Source organism: Anarhichas minor, unplaced genomic scaffold (assembly GCF_050575085.1).
Source record: "Anarhichas minor isolate MPS153535 unplaced genomic scaffold, ASM5057508v1 ptg000080l, whole genome shotgun sequence".
Lineage (NCBI taxonomy): Eukaryota > Metazoa > Chordata > Actinopteri > Perciformes > Anarhichadidae > Anarhichas > Anarhichas minor.
The window spans coordinates 48141-67616 of record NW_027466526.1 but is presented as its reverse complement, the minus strand read 5'-3'; the positions used below and the strand labels follow the sequence as shown (position 1 = coordinate 67616).

Here is a 19476-nt window from a genome sequence, read left to right as displayed (position 1 = left end):
CACGCCTATGTGAACTCAGCAAAACCTACGTTGTTTTGGTACTAAGTACACTACTATACTAGGGGTTTGTTTTTAACTTATTTGGAATAAAAAACAGTGGCCGGTGATGTCTTGATCCTTTGTTGTTTTTCTTCTTGTACATTGTGTTCATAAATGTAGAAATTAATTCTTTGTATGTATTAATTTGTTATTACATGTAATCAATTCAATGCTACTTTCATCATTATTCAAAAAAAGGAAATTATGCAAAACAATGGAACATTTTCCCTGAGCTGGAAAAATAAAACACACAAACAAATGACATGTTTGCTCATTGTCAGTGTTGATAGGTTATTTGTTCCATTTTGTCATGGATCAATAAGATCCACTAAGTCATTCTGCTGGTGTTGGACATTTATTTGTGCAAATATTAATATTGATTAAAATAATTTGACAGGCTTTAAAATCTCTGTATTGTCTTTCTTTGCAACTTTTGACTTGCACTGCAACAATACAGCCACCAGATTGCAAATACAATGCTACAGTACAGTCTCTCTCTTCCTCTCTCTCACACACACACACACACACACACACACACACACACACAGAGGAGGAGTGGTTTTTACGAAGTCAGAAGGAAGAAGTCTAAGTTACAAACAACTTTTTATACATTTCCAAAAACATGTTCACACATAACAAGGCATCCTATAATATAATCACATCACTGGTGATCAAACCATGTATCACCTGCTTGTCACCTGTGTGTGCTTTAAATATGATGGCACCATCTTGTGATTGAAATAAGAAATACAACAAGTTGTATCCAAACTAAATAGTAAAAGTTGAACTTAACATATGAGGATTTATCTCAAGTCTCAAATCTTTGTGGACTCACACATGAAGAAACTTCACTGAAACCAGCCAGAAAAAAAGGTGACACGTTAATGCAGGTGATACATGTGATGCCTTGATTACCAGTGATGAGATGATCCTATAGTACGCCTTGTTATAAGGCTTTATGTTACCCGGCAACAAGAGAGCCGATGACATTGCTGCTCTTCTCATCCGATTTCTGGAGGACCACGATTGTCTGGACAAATAGAACAGCGTTTGGTAAGTGAAACTGCTTTTGTTTTCTTTACATCTGCAGTGTGTTAATTTTGCCTATCGTGTCGTTTATGGATAGTGTTCCCTGATGTAAATAATATTTGAATGGCCCTTGCTCTTTAGTGTGAGCGTTGCTGGATTGTTTTGTCACGTTTTGTTGTAAATATATGTGACTGGTTCTTGTGAGTTCGCTCTTGTCATTGTGGTAATTACATAGATTTTGACCATATGCATTGTCCGTTAATTACGAAGCATACCGTCCTGCGTGGGTTTAGGGTCCGGACAATTGAATCTGTTTGGGCTGTTTTCTTTTACAAACAAGAATGATGGTCTGGAGAAATGGGGATTGTGTGGCGATTGCTTAGCCCTGTTTGAATCCGTTGGGAACAGCTGCCTAAACGCTGCGGGGAGAATGTGGCGTGAGTTTGTGCGTGTTGTTTTCCTTACTAAGCTAGTTTAGCATAGCCTCGCAGAACATACGTGCCTCAGCTGTGTTTTGTTTTGCTTCCGGGGTCAGGCGCTGACCCGGAAACTAAACAGACAGACAGACCGGTGTCTCCACCGAAATCTTTATATTTACTTCTGCATTTTCCAAATGCACTAGTATTATTGTTCGGTTTATAAGCCTCGTACCGAACGGTTTAATACGAATACGTGATGTTACACACCTAGAAACAAATAACCGTAGCTGTGGCGCCATCCTGAGGTTATTAGGTGGTAAGACGGCACATACATTATAATGTGTTATGATTGTGCTTATAAAGCATTAAAGACATGAATTTCATATATGAAAGACATTTATTATTTTACAGTGATAAACGTAAGCATTTTTAACCAATAAATAATTTGTATCAACTCATTTATCAGAAAGTAAAAATAAAGTAAAAATATCTGCTGGTAAACTGAAGTAAAAACATAAAAAAAACTGACTATGATCTCTAATATGAACGTGTCTGTTTATGTTAACTCTTGTGGACACAAACGACTGATCTGATGACTGCAGAGAATGATGGACATTTATTGAGCAACAGTGAAAAGGTTTACACGTGCACAGTAACAGAGCGAGCTAACTGGCCGTCTCTGCATCTTTCAGACTTCCACTAATCTGGCGGTGGTGGAACTGAGACAGGGAGGGGCGCTCTCAGTTTGGGAGAGGAGCAGCAGGAGTCGGTGGCGAATGTGCAGGATGTGGAGGAGGACAAAGCATCTCTGGTACACAGCTCTGGTAGAAGGGATCGTCCTCATCGGCTCTCTATCAGCTCCTTGTGGATCTGGATGTGAAGTCCAACAGGGTCTGGAGGAAACCACAAAGAACATGTGTTGTATTGAAATAACACGCATCACCAACCCTCCATTAAAAAAAATCAGATGAGCTGAAGAAGCACAGCTGCACACTGAGACACTACCAAATATCTCACACTGCTGAACATCTGGCTGATCAACTCTACCTTGAGTTGAGGAGGAAGAAGAGCGCTCTCTGGTCCATGAAGTTCAGCATCACAGTCAGTCAATGTGTGGAAATAGCTGTGAGGAGAAGAAGGATGTAAACAGAAAGGCAGCTTTACTTCTTCAGCCCAGACATGTTATTATGACACAGCTATGTTTCTGTTTATCTGAGAGGTGATATTTACGAGTGTGTCTCTGGTCCTTGCTGTTCCTCTATGGTCTTCACATGGCAATAGGAGAGGAGGCAGCAGTGCAGGTTGATGGAGGAGGCTTCAGGTGGAGCTAGAGTCATCTGGTAGCGTCTTCAGGTGGAGGCCGAGGTTGATGGCTGCAGGTGAAGGTTCAGGCGGCAGGTGTCTGCGAGGATCTGCAGGTGGAGGCAGCAGCAGTGATGGTTGTTGGTAGAGCCTGTAATTGGAGAAAACAGATGGATATTCAATTCAATTCAATTAATTGTTGTATAGCCCAAAATCACAAATTACAAATTTGCCTCAGAGGGCTTTACAATATGTACACATTTGACATCCTCTTGTCCCGGAACCCTCACATCGGAACAGGAAAAACTCTCCCAAAAAAAACCTTTAACGGGGTAAAAAAAGGAAGAGGCCTGTGGGAGAGCAACAGAGGAGGGATCCCTCTCCCATGATGGACATAAGTGCAATAGATGTCATAACAGAATTACAACACATTCAATGAAATTACAACACATTGATTATATCAGATAATAGGCAGACAGCTAAAGGAAAAGCCTAAATTCGGCAAATTCAAAAGTAATGTCGCAAAGCCACACAGCTCTCAGAGTACAAGTCCAAAGAGCTCCCAGTGTTACAGATGTGGTGGTATGCCCCACCCTGAAAACGAGTGCCCTGCTAAGGATGCAGAGTGCCGTTCCTGTGGGAATAAAAGGTCACTACCAGCGTGTGTGCCTTGCTGGTAAAGCCGTGCTTGGTCTTGAGGAAGAGGAGGAGAGTTTCTTTCTCAGCTCTGTGACATCTGATGCTGATCCATGGACTGTTGATATAGACGTTAAGGACAAAACTTTCACTTTCAAACTTGACACCGGAGCGGATGTCACTGTTTTAAAACAGTCTGTTTTAAGAGCATTCTTTCCAATGCACAGCAGACTGTGCTCCAGAAGGCAGAGAAGCCTTTACTTGGTCCAGGACGGATTCCTCTAGATGTGTTGGGGTTCACTAGACTGCTGCTGAGGATAGGAGCCAAGCAAACCATGGCAAAGGTCTATGTGGTCAAAAACCTGCGCATGCCATTGTTGCCAGCCATAGTGGCCCTTACTCATTCGTGTTGACAGCATAGACATGGCGACCCTAAAGTCAAGCTACCCCAGGCTATGCAGTGGCCTAGGGGAGGTACAACGTTATGAGATAGAAAGTCGAAATTATCAGATAGAAAGTCAAAGTTATGAGACAGAAAGTTATGAGATAAAAAGTTAAAGATGGATAGAAAGTCTCGAACTTGAAGGATAACAGAATCTATAACTGTAGGATGGTCTTAAAATGCTAAACATTATTAGCCTTGCAGTTCTCTCCTGAACGCTTGGTCACTTGAAAAGAAGGATTTCACATCCTGCTTCGCTCTTCACGTCGTGCTAGCTTTCTCTGGAGTACAGTGTCTTCTAGTGGCTTTAGTGGCAACATCATTGTTCCCACTAGGTCAGTCACTTATAAAACTATTGCTGGAATAAACAAGTGTGCTCACTTTATAACATATTGGCTGTGCATGAAAACAAAATGCATAACAATGTGACAACACATTGGTGGGCATCACACTCACAACATGTTATCTTTGTGCTAATCATCATATGGGCCTTGACAGGTTGCACACTCCAGTCTGACCCATTAAAGTGCTCACTATTCCCACTCCAACGACAGCGATGCCAACAAACAATCCTGCTTTCAGTATACCTTTGGCACAGCGAAACCACTGTGTGGTCCGAGTCTCAGCAGCTGGAGCCGGCAAGAGGCTCTCTTCAGACTTGACATCATTGTCATGCTTAGACCACTTTAGCTCCTGCTCAAGGTTATTAATTTGGGCCGACTTAACATCATTGTCATCCTTAGCTCCCTGCTTAGCTCACTTTAGCTCCTGCTCAAGGTTATTAATTTGGGCCGACTTAACATCATTGTCATCCTTAGCTCCCTGCTTAGCTCTCTTTAGCTGCTGCTCAAGGTCATTGATTTTGGCCGACTTGACATCATTGTCATCAGCTTCCTGCCTAGCTGTATTTAGCTGCTGCGAAAGGCCATAGATTTGGGCCGACTTGACACTATTGTCATGCCTACCCACCTTTAGCTCCTGCTCAAGGACATTGATTTTGGCCGACTTGACATCATTGTCACACTTAGACCACTTTAGCTCCTGTTCAAGGTCATTGATTTGGGCCGACTTGACATCATTGTCATCCTTAGCTCCCTTTAGCTCCGGTTCAAGGCCATTGATTTGGGCCGACTTGACATCATTGTCATGTTTAGACCACTTTAGAAACTGCCCACGTTTATTCATTTGGGCCGACTTGACATTATTGTCAAGCCTAGCTCCCTGCTGAGCTCTCTTTAGCTGCTGCACAAGCTCATTGATTTGGGCCGACTTGACATCATTGTCAACCTTAGCTCTCTTTAGCTGCTGCACAAGCTCATTGATTTGGGCCGACTTGACATCATTGTCATCCTCAGCTCCCTGCTTAGCTGTCTTTAGCTGCTGCACAAGGCCATTGATTTTGACCGACTCGACATCATTGTCAACCTTAGCTCTCTTTAGCTGCTGCTCAAGGCCATTGATTTTGGCCGACTTGACATCATTGTCAACCTTAGCTCTCTTTAGCTGCTGCTCAAGGTCATTGATTTTGGCCGACTTGACATCATTGTCATCCTTAGCTCCCTGCTTAGCCCTCTTTAGCTGCTGCACAAGGCCATTGATTTTGACCGACTTGACATCATTGTCAACCTTAGCTCCCTGCTTAGCTCTCTTTAGCTGCTGCTGAAGGTCATTGATTTTGGCCGACTTGACATAATTGTCATCCTTAGCTCCCTGCTTAGCTCTCTTTAGCTGCTGCTCAAGGTCATTGATTTTGGCCGACTTGACATCATTGTCATCCTTAGCTCCCTGCTTAGCTCTCTTTAGCTGCTGCTCAAGGTCATTGATTTTGGCCGACTTGACATTATTGTCATCCTTAGCTCCCTGCTTAGCTCTTTTTAGCTGCTGCGCAAGGTCATTGATTTGGGCCGACTTAACATCATTGTCATCCTTAGCTACCTTTAGCTGCTGCTCAAGGTTATTAATTCGGACCTGCTGATTCAACATTTGACGCTCCCTAAATTGATTAATTTGTGCCGGATTCATATTTATTTATTCAAATAAGGAAGGAATAAATAGCTGTACTGTGTGTCTTGAAAGTTCTCAATAACTGTGGACAAAGTCTGGGGTAGGTAGGCTTTATAGTTTCTTTGCCTTTGATCTGGACAAATGATTGTGCCTTTCATCTCTTTGTGACGTCATGCCGTTCTAGAGTCTGTTTTGCCTTTCATCTTGAGAATCTTGAGTCATTCTATGCGCCAGCTGTGGCCATTCGGAGACCGGGCGGCCGCTGGCAGACCCGCTGCGGGATGTTTTCCATGCTAAATCCCTTGTGTAGACTAAATTACTATCGCCGGTGATGAGTGATTTATTTATTCATGCTGTGCGTCAGATCGCATTCCTGTAAATTGTGCGATGATATCGTTAGCCAACATGCGTCTTCTGCAACGTCCTTATTCTCTGATTATAGCTTATCCTCTTCACTTGATTCTAGCCGAGGTTTCTAGACCGTCTGGTCCATACATTAGAGCAGAGGTAGCCAACACGGTGCCCGCGGGCACCCTGTCGCCCGCAGGGACCAAGTGAGTCGCCCGCAAGACATGTTCTAAAAATAGCACTAGTCATTATGGAGCTCCGTCTAAAATTGTAGTTGTTGTTCTTTTTTTAATCAAAAACGCTTGCAGAGAGTTAAGAGTTGGGTACCCGGAGGCGCACGGCGGACAGCCGGGACGAGGCTGGCGGACCACACTAGGTTTTCAGGTTCTGAATGGCGGGCGCATCCCGTTGGTGCCAGACGCGAGCTGCGAGCGCACCCCGTCGTCAGGTCCGTAAATCCTCGGAACAGGCCGCGGGGCAACAACTCAGGGGTGGCGGGGGTAGAGGCGAGGCAACACAATCCGACCGAAAAGGCCCAGACTAGAGGTTTGAACGCGGGTAGCCCTTCGTACTACTCAGTACTACTCAGTACCCTTGAAGTAGCTCTCAGTTTCAAAAAGGTTGGTGACCCCTGCATTAGAGGGAGAAGGAGGCGAACTGTTGCTGCGCCTGCACGACTTCATTCGTACACTCACTCTTTCTGTTGTATTGAGGACAAACCGATAAGCCAGAGATGGACTTGCTGCTGCAGGACTAGGGGAAAAACGTCTTGCATTCCGAGGTAAGTCAGGCATCATGATGGACAGACGTATTTTTCTTGAATCAAGTTACCTTTCAAAAACATTAAACGTTATTATATTTCAAGTTAGATCGATTGTTTGTATTATTATCTTCTATTTTCAGGTAGTCGTACTGATCCAGATGACTTTAGAGAATTTATTTTAGAGGCATATCCAAAACTCAGACAAGGGGGAGGATTTGAGTTGCTCAAAATCTCTGGAACAACACGAAGTCGCCAAATGGTGTGTTACATCATTTATTCCAATAAATTGTTGCTCTCTACATATCAACTCATCCAGTATTAATTGGAATAATTTAAAAACTATTTTTAGATTGGAAAATTCTTTCAAATCCCAGTGAAGCAGCAAAGAGATTCAAAGAAGACATTTTAAGCCAGCATGCAACTAGAAAATCATTATATCTTACCATGGATCTTGGAGACAGTGCAGAGGACAGTCCTTTCTTTTTATAAGATGGCTAATGTTGAGTGGGCTTGCCCCTTGACATGCACACTCGAGGGTAAATTGGTTACACACGCAAAACTAAAGGTAAAAAATGATCATCTATTCATTTAACTGATGTCTGTACTGTGTATTTTGCTTTTTCAGGAGATCCAGCAATTGGTGATGACGTGACTCGCCATTTCTTTGCAAGCATCATGTCCAAACTTCAGTATGGTTTTGAGATGACTTTTAAGTGAATATTCACTTTGGCTGACGGCTGGTTGTCAGCTATCAGGCTCTGTGTTTGGTTTGTAGAAAATACCTAAAACCTTAAAAAAACAAACAAATGTGACGCAGCTGCTGTGGCCCTGTAGGTTTCTACAGGATCACCCAAAGTATTCAGTGGCTGATTGATATTTCCTTACTAATTCTGTATGAAAGTTTGAATGTCTATGTCCTTTACATTCTGCACTATCAATGTTCTTTCACTTTTCTCTTTTAATTGAAGTACCAGGAGGAACTCTTCTTTTTGAGGGGGAACAAGATCATCTGATTCCCTCCACTTGGCATTACCTTTTGGAGAGTGACTTCTTTGTTGCTGCTGGCCGAATGCTTGGTCATTCATTCCTCCATAATGGGCCATGCCTTGGAGGACTCAGCCCAGCTATCCTGCATGTGCTCTTTGGTGGATCCCCAGAAGAAGCCATAATAGATATTAAGGACTGTGCTGACCTTGACATCCGTGAAACAATCAAAGTGGTAAAATACATTTTTCCAGTAAGATTTGAATGATAAAAATTCGGGGCAAGGACAATAAAAGTAATACCTGATGTCAGCAATTTTTCTCAGATATTTATAATGCCACAATCACATAATTTACTAATTTAAACCAGCAGGGGGTGCTGAAGCAATATTAAAACCATAAACGTAAGTCCATTTCTTTAAAACATGTGATTATAGTGACGGATGTCATCATGTGAAATGTGTTTTTAGAGCAAACACAGTTTTAACAGGTTCCCAACATGCTGTTTAAAAGGGATACAAAATGACATTATTTGGGATGTGGTTTGAGACCAGTGGGTGTCAACCACGTGAGATTCTGGAGGCTCTTTCCACTTCACAACTTACTCTGGTAAGATTAAAGTCAACAAAGCTCTCAACTGGCTCATTGATTCATTAACAATGGCTGATAACTTGCCCTCTAAATTGCTGTAACATATGTAAATCTCTCTGAAACTCATTTATATCTGTTTTTTATCCTCCATTTCTGTCAATTCCTCACATTCCATCTTACCTCTCCTTATCTCTCCGTTACCATTCTTGCCAATTATATCCACATCTTCACCTCTGCTCCCGGTTTCCTCTCCTCCTACCAGGCAGACCACCTGGTGCGGCGAGGTCGCCCCTTGGTGCAGCAGGAGTCTGTGGATCTGGACGTCCCGGAGGAAAAGATTCCTAAAAGAGCATCGACCGAGATACTGGAGGCTGAGAGGCTGGAGGATCTAGAGACATGCATGGTAGGCGTGGGTGGAACCGTGTGTTTTAACTGTCCGTGATTTATTTCATGTATTATTATCTAGGCACCTCGTGTTTTTCATGCGACTCAAATTACATTTATTAATTAAATGTTCGATTTAGTTGTATGACGCAAACTACAACCTAATACCACCCTCTACTGGAAAAAAATAGACCTTGGCTACTCTACATTTGCCAAAGACAATTGAGGATAGAATTTACTATTAATTTAAAGAATTGTCTCGATGTTCAGTAAATATCAGAACAGAACTTTTTGCAAAATGCTAAAAACCTGTTTTGCTTTTATAGTTGGCATTTCAGGTTGGTTCATTTGTACTCTATGAGGGCAGATATGTGTGTGTGTGGAGACGTACCTGAGTCTTATTGTTTCCTCATCACCTACCACTCTTTCAAATGTAGTCAACCCTTGGAACGGTTGCTTTTCACCACGTTTGTTTTGTTGATTTTTGTGTTGATGTAATAATGTGTGTGAGTTGGGATGTACAGTAAATGCAGGCTGCAGTCAACAGGAAGCTGCATGTTCTTCGGTCTCTGGTCCTGTCTGTTTCTCTGGTGTCTTGCCCCTCTTTTCATCTTATATCCCTCTCTGTCCTATTCACCTCTACTTTTACAAGAACACCAGCTATCTTTCTTTTGTCTTCACTAGGCTTTACTATGTGTTGTCTTTCTTCCTCTTCAATCTTCTTTTCCTCTGTTCTTCCTTCTCTTTCCACCTTTGCTCCATGGAGATTTTGTGCTGCACCAGTGTAAGTAATTCTCGACTGTCCCTCTAAACTCTCTTTTCAATTCACTTTCTGCTCACGCTGCTCTTTTCCTTTTCTGTCTGTCGTTGCTGCGCCGGCTTGCTTCACATTTCTCTGTGCTACAACACAAAGAGCCTCACGTATTTTAATATTTAATCCTGGTGATGTATTTTAAAGATGGTGTAGAAAAGCTACACTACGAGTATCGTAGGACGCATTTATCTATTACTTCCTCACTCACTCTCCAAATTATTTAACATAGTTGAATACTGATATTTGAAAATTAACTTTTTTGTTATGCATCCAGCCACATTGCACTGTTTCTCTCCACTCAATGCACTATGTGCGTCATCACCACCTTGTAAATGTGGATCACAGCACAATATAATATGCAACATCATAATAAGTACCGTCTAAAAAAACATAATAAGTAACTCTATAATTTGTTAATAATTACATGATGATGTCTGGTCTTAGTACAAACTATGAAATCTAGTGTAGTTAAAATAAGATGTGGACAGAATCCCAAATAGCCACAGAGTTAGCTGATCAATTTCATGATGTTTGACAGTACTAAAAGCTCTACTGGTCTTGAGTGATAGAAATGACTTGGACAATTTGTTAACAATTACCAGAAATTTTATTTGATTCTGTGCGCCTCTTTCAGATGACTCCAAAATCCAAGAGGAAGAGCATCCACAGCAGAATGCTTCGGCCAGTGTCTCGTGCCTTTGGTAAGCAGTATATTATATTTTTTTTATTTATATGTCGTGACATTTAGCTGTATTAGAATCAAATAGTACATTATCTTTCTGCTTGATAATATAAAAAGCGGATGGATCAGGGTGGCTGGTTTTAATCATTCTGCCTTTGGTCTTTCAAATAATTCCTCAATCTTGTGCTACCTGATGACACGTGGAAGGAAGTACTCTTGAATATTCAATGTGTATCTACAATGAACCTTCTAATGACCGTCTAATCCACAGAGATGGCGTTTGACCTGGACAAGGCCCTGGAAGACGTCCCTATCCATGTGGACGAAGCATCAACTTCATCTCAAACTCCACCTACTCCATCTCAGGTCCTGCCAAAACTGGAGCACCGACCGCCAGGAGGGATGGTGGAGCTGCCGTCCGAGGAGGAAAAAAAGCTGCAGCACTTCACCAAACTGCGACCACGAAGGAACAAGAAAAAGCACTCCAGCAAAATACCTGTGAGTAAAGCTCAGCTGCTTTGTATGGATTTTTAAAGTTCATTTCCAGACATGGTACCAGATCCTTCAACTTCCTCTTTCAGCAAATCAACAGTGCTCCATCTCAGGATGGGGAGCAGAACGGCCTAATGGGAAGGGTGGACGAGGGTGTGGACGAGTTCTTCTCCACAAAAGTCACCAGGATGGACTCCAAGTGAGGATCATGCTTCATTTAGAGTTTTGTCATGAAGGACTGTCTGAATATGTATTCCAGTATAGATGTATTCAACTATACTTGCTTCTAATATTTATATTTTACTATTATGTATTAATTATTTAATACTTTTTTGTCTCTCGTTCTGTCTCCTCTCAGACGTTCCAAGAGTTCAGAATCTCATGATGGAGAGAAGAAGAAGAGTAAAGGAGGATTCCTCAACCTCATCAAACGTTCCACCAAATCCGAAAAAGCAGATAAATTGGACAAATCAGAAAAAAATCAGACGACCCCCCCCCCCCCCCCCCCCAGTTTCGGGTAAGTCAGAGAAAAACCAGGCGACCAATCCAGCTTCAGGTACATCCTCAGCCACTGTAGCCTCGACGGCGGCTTCCATCCCTGAGGAGCCCTCTTCACCAAAGGCCAGCACCTGAGCCAAAGTCCAGGTACAGATGAATATTTTCTTGTTATAGAACAACAGATTTCACAGTACCTCTGAATGTACCAGTCGGCCCCTGATACCCTAATAATTCCTGTCCCTCCTGCAGAGACGCCTCCAGCCGCTCCCAGCACACAGACTACAGCAGCAGCTCAGACCGCTCGGAGGAGCTGAGGACGCCAGACTCCATGGACGAGCCCTGGGAGTGTTCGGACGGCAGGGGCAGCCCTCAGGGAGGCCGGCGGTACCAAGGGTTGCAAATGATGGGCAGCGGCCTCCTCGCAGAGATGAAGGCCAAGCAGGAGAGGAGAGCACACAAGGTGAGGCGGTGTGATTTCAAAAAGCAAAAGATACAAGAATAAGGGAAAAGTAAGGTACTGATGGGAGACGCCACCATGTGGCAAATGTCTTGTGCCTGATTTTAATTTCATAGGACAAGATGAATATGCCCCCCATAATCAAACACAGAATATCCTTATCCTGCAACATCTGTTTTGGGTCGTAACTTGCAAGGCAGTTACAAAGTGAGGTTGTAGTTGCAAAATGTAGTTGATAAAAAAACTCAACTCAAGGTTGAATTACCTGCTTCTTTTGGAGCTGTCTTCAACATGGAAGAGATGATAGTGGTGCTCTTCCTTTCACTTTTGCAAACCATCGCAAAAACAAACACGGCACAAAAGAAAGTCAACAAGAAAGAGAGTGACACTAATAAACTGCAATAAAAAGGAGAAACCCTACTGTAATATGATCAAATTAAGTTAATGAAAGAATTCAAGCTCAGTTTTGCAAGAGATTCAAAAGTGATTATCTTTGAACTCAAGTTAAGCCTTCCACCTGTAGAAAAAAAGGGGTGTTTTAGTAATGCTCCATTTATTTATTTAATAATAAAAAAATGAAATAGTCTATTTTAAGCCAATTCTGTAAAATGAATGTCAAAATAACATGACAGTAAAAGATAAACTTCAAAAGTAAAGTGGTATGGCAGTGAGATATAGAGGGATGCTTCTTTAAATATTTTAGTTTTGGGGACAAAGTGCTCTAAGTGTTCAGTGCTGAAGACAAGCGAGAAGTGTGTGTGTGTGTGTGTGTGTGTGTGTGTGTGTGTGTGTGTGTGTGTGTGTGTGTGTGTGTGTGTGTGTGTGTGTGTGTGTGTGTGTGTGTGTGTGTGTGTGTGTGTGTGTGTGTGTGTGTGTGTGTGTGTGTATACAGGTGTAATGGAGAGACCTATTCAGGAGACTACTTAATACAGAGCTTGGGTGTGTGGGCATTTTCTAACACAAAGGCGCCACCTCCTGTTTGAATGTTGCTTTGCTTTACACGTACAGTCAACAATAAAAGCTTGAAACTCCAAATATACTGTATATAAAACTGACTGCAAAGTGTAAAATATACCAGACTCAAAAAGATGGTCACTACTGGGACTGAAATTCAGCCCAGGACTTTGAGAAGGAGAGGGCTTTTTTTAATGCAAGGGATTTTTTGGGGGGGGGGGGCATTATTGCAGAGTAAAGATAATCTGATGATACTAAAGACCTTCAAGAGACTTTAAGATGTCTTGCTGACACTTGCCTGTTCAGTTTGTATAATCACTTCACCACTGCACTGAATCAAAACAAGAACGTTCTACACTCGTGAATATCGTAATACAATATTTTGTCCTTGTGTCTCCTCTAGTCTTCCAGCCCCGACAGACCTGACAGCAATGCAACAGGTGAGAGTTTTTTTCTGTTGAGATAAACATAGGAAGAAAACAAAACTTTTAACTCAACAGTTAGTGACTCAAGCAGACCTGCAGCTGGTTTTAGTGGATTATTAGTGGATCACGTTCCTGTTTTAGTGTCTGGTTTCATACCCATATGGTACATGAAAATCATTGTGTGCATGATTTTAATTTATTTTTATGCATGTGCCAGCAGCCAAGCCCCAGCCCATCGTCTCAGAAAGCCGCTCTCCCAGTGGCTCAATTAATAAATCAGATCCTCCGACTGGTTCTCCAGAGAAGACCCCTCCTCGTGGCGAGACGAAGCCTGACAAGGCACCTCCTCGTGGCGAGACGAAGCCTGACAAGGCCTCTCGTCTCAGGGCTACGTCCTCCTCGAGTTCTCCTGGGGGGCCAGTAAGTCCCAAACCACCGGTGCCACAGGGAGCGAAGCCTGCCCTGGCTGCCCGACCCTCCATCCCACATAAGCCAAGGACCAGCAGCACCAGCAGGAGCATAGGTACAAGCATTGGATCTGATTACCACACTGTTTATGTCCACATTACTGAGAGGATTGTTGCTGCAGTGGTTCAGTTGTTAATCTTCCTGTCAGATTGTTTGACGGATGAGACCATATTTGTTATAAGCTGATAATATGTTTTTCCTGACAGATGAGAGCTCAGATTCCCCAAACAGTGGTGGCGTGTCTCCTAAAGCCACAGTTCTTCCTCCAACGCTGAAGAGGACGGTGTCAGAGAAAGACAAAGAGGGCCAGAACAGTCTGCAGTCAGGAGGCTCTACGAACAAAACCACTCAGGATGGTGGGTCACAAAATCTGTCTGTCAAAATCTCTGAGTATCTTTTTTTTTTCTCCTTCACCTGAAACCTGTCCTTTGGCCAGAGCAGATTTCCCCTTGAATCTAGAGGAATTATCTAGGGCCTAGACAGACTGATAGATGTTTGATGTCACTGTCAGGTTGTGACAGCAGTATTATGTAACAGGCAGCCCGGCAACTTGGTGATTTATGACTGTCTATGCTCCTTTCCCTCTGATGTTTTTATACATTATGTCCTCTCCTTTGGTCTCCCTTTCTTCTCTCTGCTCTTCCTCCCTTCATTTTCTTTACTCAACGTTATCAGTGACGCCCTCTGGGCCCTGTCAGAGGCACACACATCTGATTCATGTTGATGAGCTTAATTCCTGCTCTTAAGCAAAGGACAACTTCTTTTGAAAGCACTGGCTGCTTAGTTTTTTGTTTTTTTTGTATCATCAATAGAACTTTAATAAAATCAGCGTTTTAACCATATGCATATTGAATAATTCCAGAGACTTAAAAGCTAGAGGATGTAGTTTCTGTTTGCTCAGTGCAGAAAGTGCAATGTCAAAACATCTGCGCCATCAGATGGATTCTTGGACAACAACACATTTTTTAACCAGAAAAAAACCTTTGCTCCTACTTATTAGAGATTTAATGATGCTGGAACAATAAATGTAGGACATGAAAGCATTCAGGGCTTTATAAGAAACGTTTAAAAAAAAAAAGACTTGCACATTGTCCTCCCTTGTCTGAAAGCACTGTACATATATGACCATATGCGTCAGATGCAGATCATTACAGAGTCAATCGAGAGCCATTAGGTGGCGGTATACACAAGGGAATGTTTAGTTCCTTTTGCATGTTGAAGAAGACGATCAAGAATAGTGAAGTGGCAGTGTGGAGCAGAATCCCTTTTAAGTACTCTATCCCAGCATGCTTTGGGCAGAGAGTAGGGAAATATTCTTAAACGATTATCAGTCAATCGAAGGGATAACAATCTGTATATCCTTAATAAAGGTTTACAACTTGTGCTGTATATCTAAGAATCCATTGTTTCTGCTACAGTTGTAATCGTGCACTCCTTTGCACATTTACTAAGACGTTTTTGGCAGCAGATTGCTCGCAAAGATAAGGGTGAATTGTTGCGCTTTACATCACTTATTGCTGTAAAGCCTCGGTTATCCTCCAAAACGGACACTAAGAGCTGCGTATGCGTAGTTGTTCTGTCTGTGCTCGATGCCTGCGTTCTACACATGCACAGAAGACTGCTCCACTACCTCTTGTAACGTACAACAACGTACGATGCGGTCGTCACCCTCTGATGAAGAAACTGTAGCAGTATACGTAATATCAGATATATTTAAACAAAATGTGTAGTTTCAACAATTTCCCTCTCTTCCTCACCTTTCTTTTCTCTTCCCCTATCTTCCCCTTATTCTAAGCATTGTCAACACTTGCTGTCATTTTCATCTTCTCCCTCTCTTGTTTTTTAGTGAGGGCGGGGTTTGTGTCGGACTCTGTTCAGCGACCCAGCCGTCTCCGTACCAACTCTGAGGATCATGGCTCCTTCAAGACCAAGGACCAATCTCCAAACCCAGACAAGGACAAGGCAGCGGGCAAAAAGTCCTCAGACTCTGGGGAGGAGGCAGACAAAGACTTTATTTTAATATGAGTAAGAGAAATTCACAGCAAAAACCTGTTGACAAGTCTCACATGTTTTCCTTTTAGAAAAGCAACTAAAGGAGGACTATAATCAATAATCATTAATTGATATGTTTTCATTTATATTAGCGGTTGTACCTGTAGGTTTTGTCTGACCGCAAAGTACAAATCCTCTTTGGTTTGCAGGAAGACCTGCTGTAGTGTCATGCAATACACCGTTTCAAATTCAAGTTTGGTTGTCTATGACAAGATAAAACTAATGATATTAACACTTGGGGTAATATCCTCTGTAATCTTTTTTTAGTCACAACTTGTCACCTAGTAAACCAAACTGTGCTAAGTCTCCTAAGAGCTTCCTCCTCACAGACGGCCTTTTCTCCTTTTTTCATTCCTACTCTCTGCCGTCAGGTGAAAATCTCATGTCTCTCAAAAAATAACCTTTTCAGGGTTTGAGGAAACGGTTCCTGAAGTTTTCAAGCATCTTCAGCCAATGACTACTGAATCTTGAATGACGTTTGTAAACCACAAAAAAAAAAGATGCTTCCAGGAACCAGCAGACTTTTTGTGCAAAAGACAGAGAGAGAGAGAGAGACTGTGAAAATATGAGTGGACATTAAAAAAAAATTCTCTTTCCTTGTCTAATAGCTCTTCTCCCAGGGACCAAACACATGTAACAATAATATCAGGATCACTGTACTGTACTTGATCTCAAACATACAACCAGACCAGGACCCAATGGCATTCGTTTCCTTCTATATATTTGTATAGATTTTTCTATATGCTATTATCAGTATGTGCAAGTTACTTTTCTCCGGACTTCAGAGGTGACTGAATCCATTATGCAATTCATCTTTTTTTTTTTCAGGAAAATACAGGTTCAGCTGAGAATCTCAGCCCACCATAAATCAGAAATACACATTTGATGTAGCTTATCTAACAGCAAAACCACAAGTCCCTTAGAGGAGACTACATCAAACATCCCGTCTGAACTCTTGTTTGTCTCTGTGTGGGAGAGTTGGAGTAACCATATGAAGTGTTGCTTTGAGAGGACTGTGGTGCACTATAACATCACTGATCACCAATCCATACGGCTTCAGCACTGTTAACTAACACTGTTCTGTGTTTAGACACTGTGAGAAAAAAAAAAAAAAACATTTACTGTATCATGATACCTTTAAACTGCGGATGTCTTTTTTCTGCTGTTTGTGGGGGAAAGGAGTATGTGTCTGTCATTAAAGAGCAATACAGAGGCCCATCATAAACATGTCTGTGGTGCTTTATGGTAAAGAAAAAGAAAACAGCATTATGTCTAGCTGGAACTTGTCAAAACAAATGAGAATATAGATCATTGCTAAACTCTGTCACACATACTCTGAATTGCTCTTAAAGACAGATTAATTCCTCACTTCTGGTAGCACTACCTGGTGTGCCGATGGTCCAATGAAAGCTTACTCAAAAACAGGATGTTATAATGTTATGTATGTAATGTTGTGTATAATAATCTGCTTGAAGGTAACATGGAAACCACTGACATTTGCTTTCAATTTCAGAAGCTATTTTGTCTTATCTTTGTGTGAAAGCGGCACACTGAGGGAACTCCAGCCTTCAAACACTTCAGACTTGACCTTCAGGGATTTCAAATTCAGTTCACTTTCAATTTATTCTGTCCAAAGACAAGTTTTGAACTTTAAATGATAAGGAGTTGGCATTTGTTAGAAAACGATTGAGAAAACAGTGCCTGAAGGAAAAGTGCACAGAGGGTAGCTGGATTTTGACCACAGGGACCTGTAGGCTAGTCTGTATGTAGCGTTTTCAGGACCTGAACGCTACACAACAACAACGACGACGACGACACACATTGGTCTCAGGCCTCATCTTTGTCTTTTAACAGCGAGAAATGCCCTTTTCACACTGCTACACAGTCAGCATACAGATTCTAAAATCATGTTCAAAATCATTCATCTGATTAATTGGTTACGGTTAAAAAAATTCAGATTGTGTGTCAACTAATACCTCTACAGATTGTACCCTTAGCGTTGGATTTTTTGCTTTGAATTATAAACATGCAGTTTCACTAATATTAGAAAAAGCGGTTGGGACAGACATTTAGCCTTTGCATTAAATTATACTGCATTCATCTCATATTGGGGTTACTATAATTACCAGTTAACTTACAAATACCATCGACATCCAAGTTGTAATAATAACTCTGAAAAATTGTTCTGAAAGTTTTCCTTAAAAAACAAACAAACATGGACGCCTCACGTCAGTCAAGGGAAATAACCCAAATTGAAAGGATAGAATGCTATATTGTCAAAGCATATTGTTTAAACCCTTATCCAATCAACTTTGCAGTCATACAAAGGGATGACAGAAACACTTGTCGCACGTCATAAACATGATAATCTGTCTCATTTCTGTTGAATAAATACCTGAATGTGAGATCCAACTAATGCTTCATTATATCAATGATATATATCATTATATCTAGTTGTTGTGTGCCAAACTGTGCTCCAACATTAAACATTAAATGTACACCAGACCTCACTCTTTATGCCCAGTGTGAAAAGGGCACAACTTGTATTTTGTTGTACCATGCAAGAGTTATTTTAGTCACAGCCAAAAGTCTTACTGGTGCACCTTTTCCTGTGACGTCTATGGATGTCTCTTTGAAGGATTATGATGAGATTTTGGTTTTTTTGTCACTAATCATGGCTCGGAAATAACACTGTTCCTTCTGTATGTAGTTAATCTAGTGTCTGATGTCAACAACTGCTTTGATTTACAGTCAAAGTCCCAAAACTGAAACATTACTTTTAGTTTGAAATATGCCATATCCTGATGGAAGGAAATCATATGGACACCTCCTCTCTCTGTTTTTGTTTTCTGTTTCGTATTTCAGAAGCAGCTGGCTGTGTTTCTGTCAAGTTGTGTGAAAGACTGTTGGTGCACGGAGTGGAGAAAGTGAAGATAACCAGTAACACTGAGTCTTGACTCCTGAGTCTACATGTGTGAGACTGCATGATGTGGCTGTGAGTTGTACTGTATGTATATATGTGCTTTCATACATGTAGGAGTGTACGTGTGTAGATATGAATGTGTAATATACGCACATGTAATATACACACTGTGACACATACACACGCCTATGTGAACTCAGCAAAACCTACGTTGTTTTGGTACTAAGTACACTACTATACTAGGGGTTTGTTTTTAACTTATTTGGAATAAAAAACAGTGGCCGGTGATGTCTTGATCCTTTGTTGTTTTTCTTCTTGTACATTGTGTTCATAAATGTAGAAATTAATTCTTTGTATGTATTAATTTGTTATTACATGTAATCAATTCAATGCTACTTTCATCATTATTCAAAAAAAGGAAATTATGCAAAACAATGGAACATTTTCCCTGAGCTGGAAAAATAAAACACACAAACAAATGACATGTTTGCTCATTGTCAGTGTTGATAGGTTATTTGTTCCATTTTGTCATGGATCAATAAGATCCACTAAGTCATTCTGCTGGTGTTGGACATTTATTTGTGCAAATATTAATATTGATTAAAATAATTTGACAGGCTTTAAAATCTCTGTATTGTCTTTCTTTGCAACTTTTGACTTGCACTGCAACAATACAGCCACCAGATTGCAAATACAATGCTACAGTACAGTCTCTCTCTTCCTCTCTCTCACACACACACACACACACACACACACACACACACACAGAGG

At 41.5% G+C, this 19476-nt stretch overlaps 1 protein-coding gene across 12 annotated transcripts; it reads left to right on the top strand.

The window, feature by feature from the left end:
- Positions 1 to 876: 876 nt before the first annotated feature.
- Positions 877 to 18194, top strand: LOC142938111 (F-actin-uncapping protein LRRC16A-like). Of its 12 annotated transcripts, none has more exons than XR_012949513.1 (9): positions 1542 to 1803; positions 2180 to 7671; positions 7951 to 8201; positions 8819 to 8959; positions 10389 to 10455; positions 10708 to 10934; positions 11018 to 11127; positions 11287 to 11573; positions 11676 to 11814. XR_012949513.1 is itself a non-coding variant. In XM_076081335.1 (6 exons), exons 2-6 carry the CDS (start codon positions 11755 to 11757, stop codon positions 15753 to 15755), a joined length of 801 nt encoding a protein of 266 aa, XP_075937450.1. In that variant the 5' UTR covers positions 11432 to 11573; positions 11676 to 11754; the 3' UTR covers positions 15756 to 18194. The 12 variants fall into 12 exon arrangements, 2 of the variants coding, with proteins under 2 accessions (XP_075937450.1, XP_075937449.1); XR_012949512.1 differs by having other exon boundaries at positions 1543 to 1803; positions 2180 to 7000; positions 7608 to 8201; XR_012949508.1 differs by having other exon boundaries at positions 1543 to 1803; positions 2180 to 7000; positions 7123 to 8201.
- The last annotated feature ends 1282 nt before the right edge of the window (positions 18195 to 19476 follow it).

Excerpts from the sequence above, each read along its gene's own strand:
- LOC142938111 (XM_076081334.1), top strand. The coding sequence starts at position 11,755 with ATGGACGAGCCCTGGGAGTGTTCGGACGGCAGGGGCAGCCCTCAGGGA. Across the intron at positions 13,786-13,936 it reads CAGCACCAGCAGGAGCATAG|ATGAGAGCTCAGATTCCCCA; the intron begins GTACAAGCATTG and ends TTTTCCTGACAG. Across the intron at positions 14,087-15,576 it reads GAACAAAACCACTCAGGATG|TGAGGGCGGGGTTTGTGTCG; the intron begins GTGGGTCACAAA and ends CTTGTTTTTTAG.